Source organism: Tuber melanosporum (assembly GCF_000151645.1).
Source record: "Tuber melanosporum whole genome shotgun sequence assembly, scaffold_97, strain Mel28".
NCBI lineage: Eukaryota > Fungi > Ascomycota > Pezizomycetes > Pezizales > Tuberaceae > Tuber > Tuber melanosporum.
The window spans coordinates 339,653-344,824 of NW_003299147.1; the positions used below are offsets into that span (position 1 = coordinate 339,653).

General features: G+C 52.3%; 1 protein-coding gene; it reads right to left on the minus strand.

The window, feature by feature from the left end:
* Nucleotides 1–2,437: 2,437 nt before the first annotated feature.
* Nucleotides 2,438–4,681, minus strand: GSTUM_00012155001 (uncharacterized protein; the record flags this gene model as incomplete). XM_002842376.2 has 3 exons in its annotated part: nt 3,874–4,681; nt 3,720–3,816; nt 2,438–3,662 (listed from the first exon to the last, which is right to left on the minus strand). Exons 1-3 carry the CDS (start codon nt 4,478–4,480, stop codon nt 2,438–2,440), a joined length of 1,929 nt encoding a protein of 642 aa, XP_002842422.1. The 5' UTR covers nt 4,481–4,681.
* Nucleotides 4,682–5,172: the final 491 nt, after the last annotated feature.

Sequence of the window (5,172 nt, forward strand, 5' to 3'; positions counted from 1 at the left end):
TCAACTGATATTATTGCGCTATACTCGTCAGAGCCGCTGTTGCCCTGTTTTTGACCCGACTGGAGGACCTGCGGGATTTACCGGGCTCCATGGGGTAGCGTTTCTCGGGGTTGTGGGAATAGTTGGTTCTATATTGGAGATGAGGGAATGGGATGTTAATGCAACTGATATCACGGGGAACACTGCTCTCGCATGGGCAGCCGCCAGAGGGCATGATAAGGTAGTAAAGATGCTATTGGAACGGGAAGGTGTCAATCCCGACCTAGCAGGCACCAGGTATGGCCAGTCACCACTCTCGTTGGCTGCTGAGTGCGGAAATGATGGGGTCGTAAAGATACTTTTGGAACGAGCAGATGTCAACCCTAATAAGTTAGACATTAGGTATGACTGGACACCACTCTCGCGCGCCGCTATGTGGGGGCATGAGGTGATAGTAAAGATGCTTTTGGCACGAGCAGATGTCAATCCCGACCAGGCAGATTCCAAATATGGCCGGACACCACTCTCGTGGGCCGCCGAGTCTGGACATGATGGGGTCGTCAAGATTCTTTTGGAACGAGCAGATGTCAACCCCAACAAGGTAGACATCAAATATGGCCGGACACCACTCTTGTGGGCCGCTAGTTGGGGGCATGAGGTGATAGTAAAGATGCTTTTGGCACGAGCAGATGTCAATCCCGACCAGGCAGATTCCAAATATGGCCGGACACCACTCTCGTATGCCACAGCCACCGGGCATGAGGTGATAGTAAAGATGCTTTTAGAACGAGCGGATGTCAATCCCGACGAGGCAGACACCCCATGCGGCCGGACACCACTCTCGTGGGCCGCTGGGTTCGCACGCGAGGCGGTATTAAAGATGCTTTTGGAGCGAGCAGATGTCAACCCCAACAAGGTAGACATCCAATATGGCCAGACACCACTCTCGTGGGCCGCTAGGGAGGGGCATAAGGTGGTAGTGGAGATTCTTTTGGCACGAGCAGATGTTAATCCCGATACGGCAGACACTAGCCATGGCCGTACACCGCTCTCGTGGGCGGCTGGTCGAGGGTATGTGGGAATCGTAAAGCTGCTTTTAGAAAGAAAAGGCATCCGCACCACCACGCCAGACAACGAGAACAAAACACCATTATGTTGGGCTCTTTCCGAGGGCCATGAGGAAATTGCGAGGATCCTACGGGAACGGGAAAATATCAACTCCGATACAACTGATTCCACTGGCCAGGCACAACTCCTACCCTCCGCTGGGCGTGAGGATGCGTCCCCTACGGAGGTCCAATTCCAATCTCACAATCCTAGCACAGACACCACAGACCTCTCACCGGCAGACCCTGGTGAGCAGGATGGGATACCGGACATCAATGACCCTGTTCCCACGTCCACAGATAACGACCTTCCCCCAAGCGAACCGCCCGCCCCGTGTCAATCTCCTGCCATATCGCCCCTGCACTCCCCAAGCAAAACCGACACTCACCCAAACACCGGACCAACCCCCCTCCTTGCTCTCGACCGCTATACCATCATCGCCTCATTAATTTGTCTCTTAGCCATTCTCACTTATATCGTTCCTTTTTCTTCACCAGACCTATCCTCACTCCATAGATAGTTTCCGAGTAACGCTTTGGTGCCCACAACGCCCCCCGTTTCAGCTAACGGTTTGCGATATATACCATTTTCTTTTAACTTTTCCTTCTTCGCCTTTTCTTCTCCCTAGGCGTTCTACTTAGACGTTGTTAATATCCTCGTGTTTTCTTGTCTTGCTTTCTTGTCATCCATTCATCAAGTTAACATCTAGTTAAGCCTGCAGAATCCCGTCCAATCCCGCAAGCATATCCATCTAATTTACCTCCTCCAAGTGTTCCATTCCACACCATCCAGTGATTTCCACCGCCCCCTCTTTCTTACACGTGATCCATAATACCCCCGATATTGGAAGTCTCATAGTTCAGGCTACCATACATCCCATCTTTGCGGAGCTCGGATAGATCTCATAAATAAAACCCTAACCCTAACTGGCTTGATTATATGTTTGATCCGTTTTTAATATCAGCGGATGGTCATAGTAGATCAGCAAAAAGGGGTGAGAGCAGGGCTATTGGCCCACAGGAGGTATATACCCAGCAATTGTTTCCTTAAGTTTTACCTTCCCGGCGCACCAACCACGCGGGCATGGCACAGTTGGGTCGTCCGAGACCAGAATCGTGATTGCAATAGTTGAGAGGTGTTGAGGTCTCCGAGGAGAGAGATATGGGGTTTAATAATACTTTAGGTCAGGGGTGGAAGTGACTATCCGAGGTGAAAAGGTGGTCTAATACTTCATCCCCATTGTAGAAGTCTTTGCAAAGATATCAGAATTACTAGCAGTCAGTACCGAACCTAGATAACATAAATGAGTTCACGGTACCATCACTCCCTCCTTTCCTCCTCCGCCTCAACACTACCTCACCCATCCAACTCCACTTTCCCAACCACCACCACCAAAGCCACATTCCGCATCAGCTCCCCCCTCCCCCTCCAACAACCGCCTAGTACCCTCTTCCCCCACCCACCCTTCAACCCTCCCGGCAACATCCCCAACCAGCCTCTCATACACATCGCCCAAAAAGAAAAGTCCACAATGAGCACCAACTTCGTCCACCCCCGTCATTTCAACCTTGACCCAGCAGGCATCCGGAGTGCGCGGGGTCAGGCAGAATTTCCTCTCGCGCCTCTTCTTTTTCGGTGTTTCGGGCGTTGGTGTTGGGGAACGAGTCGGCGAGGGAGTTGGCGACAGAGAGGGGGAGGGGGACGGTAAAGTTTTCAGTGAGGCAGTGCTCTCTCCGGCTGCGTTGTAAATAGGTGGTCCCGGAATGCCTTTTAATCGCCGCTCTTCCCGTTCCATTCTTTCCCTCTCTAACCGTAGTCTCTCCACCTCACCGTCGTGCTGACTGGCCGGTTTCTTCCCTTCCTTCTTTGCCTTCTCGTGTTTCTTCCGCTCGTTCTTTTCGATTGCTTTTTCCCAGTCTTTGACTACTTTCTCGTAGTCTTTCACACTCTTCTCCCACAGTTTCATAGCCTTTGCAGCCGCCTTCTCAGCCGCTTTACGCACGGTTGCATCCGGGATCTGAGAGTAGTCAAATTCCGTGGGCTTGGGTGGCGGCGGGGAGACTGCCGGAGGCGCCGGTGAGGAATAAGAGGGGATAGAAGGAAGGGCATGGTCAAGCATCAAGGGCTCAGGCCCCACCATTGTAGTTTCTATTGCAGGTACCGGGGTAGATCCCCTTTGTTTTTCCTGCGCTTCACCGAATTCCCCGCTACCGGATATCGGATCGGGGTCCAGTTGTGTCATTTCCCCATCTGAGGAGATAGTGCTTGTGCTAAGGTTCCTGGAGTGCGTTCTAGGGGCAGACGGGTTGACCCCTAGGTGCATTTCCCGCGTCATCTCTTGTAATTCGCTACCGCCCGACCCCTCCACCCCCGCGTCCGCGAGGTCAAACGAGTGCTCCGGGTGCACGGCTGCGGGTGCGGGTTTCGGCGGATCCTTGGAGCGTCCGGTGGAGGATGTGTAGTAGTTTATGAAACGAACGCGGGTTGTTTTACCGTCTACGGTTTGCATGCCAGTTTCGAGTTTCCGGATGGCGTTATAGCGGTTTTTCAGGCCAGAGGGATCGGCAAGGCAGCCACTATTTCAATTAGGTTAGTGGTTTCGGCACAGACGGCGGCCAGTGTAGAGAACGAACCCGAACTCAAGATGCGACATCAAGTACTGCCCCGTCGCAGCTGTAAGATGGGAATGGTGCTTAGTGATAAACTTCAGTGCTGAATCCCAAGTCCCCTCTAGTACCCCCGTTAGCACCTACACCGCGAGTAGGGATATTGTCATTTAGCACATACCCTGCTTACTTTGCACAATCGTGAAATTCCGCTCGGGTCTCTTATCAAAAAACTCATCCACGGTACTCCCAGAATGCACCGTTGACAACGAAGCCATACTCGAATTTTCCCCTGCGTACACCCCCCCACCCTCACCTGACCCGCTCTCTTCTGGGGGGCTCTTCCCCTCCGACCTAAAGAGGCTCCCCAGTCCAGCAGATATAACCCCAGGATGCATCCCCAAAAACGGCGAATCAAACGTCACGACCCCCAAAATCCTATGCTTAAATCCCCCTCGCTCATCCCTCAACAGCACCACCTCCGCCGCCAGAATCCCCCCCATGGAGTGGCCAAGTAATATCACGTCCGTGCCCGGGTTCTCGAACTGCGCGAGCCACCTCGAAAACCCTTCTGTTGCGAGGGAAATGTTGTTCCTGGTCTTGAACTTTGGATACACCTTTGTGTGAACGCCCCAGCCCAAGTCCTCCAAAGTGACGGATAACAGGTTGTGCAGGTGGGCGGGAAAACTCTGGAAGCTTGTTTCGTTGCCCATGAAGCCGTGGATGTAGACCAAAAGGAGCTTCCGCTTCCCACTCGGGACAGAGTCCGGAGGAGATTTGAAGGTCATGGGGGCACGCATTGCCGGATTGTAATCTTCCTCCGAGAGCGAGTACGGATACGAATTCTCGGTCGATGGTAGGAGAGAATAACTTGGTGGCGGAGACCGCGAAATAACCATCCCCCGTGGGGGCAGCGGAGGCGGTACGCCTGACCCGGGAGATTCTGTGATGGGGTTGTTTTTACCGTCCATCCTTGTTTTGTGTTCGTCTGTTGGCGTGTTCCTTTCCTACTTTTCTTCAGAGAAGCCAAGTATGTCGAGAAATGACGCAGCGAGGCTTGGCAGATGCCTGCCAAGATTGCCATGCGGCTGAACTTGATAACATCCTATTCGCTCGCTTAATTCAGCCCCAGACTAGACTAATTCTATTTACTTAATTCACCGTACCATAAACTGGAATACAATTGAACCCCGGGCTAAGATGTCCAGAATTGCTCTCTTTGGCTAAAGGAGTGGGATCACCCCCCCCCCCAAAAAAAAAAAGCAACTTCCTGCCGTCCGCCAAGCCAAATAGAAGGAAAAAACATGATAATATTATTATGATAACAGACCTTACTATGAGAAGCACCCCAACACCCCAGCGTGATGTTCAATTACTCCTGCTCTAACGGCGCAGGGGTGGGGAAAGCCATTCGCAGTTGTGTGATACCCAAAGCCACGCTTCTAGAATCGTAAGAGCTTAGATTTACAGTTTCAGAAGC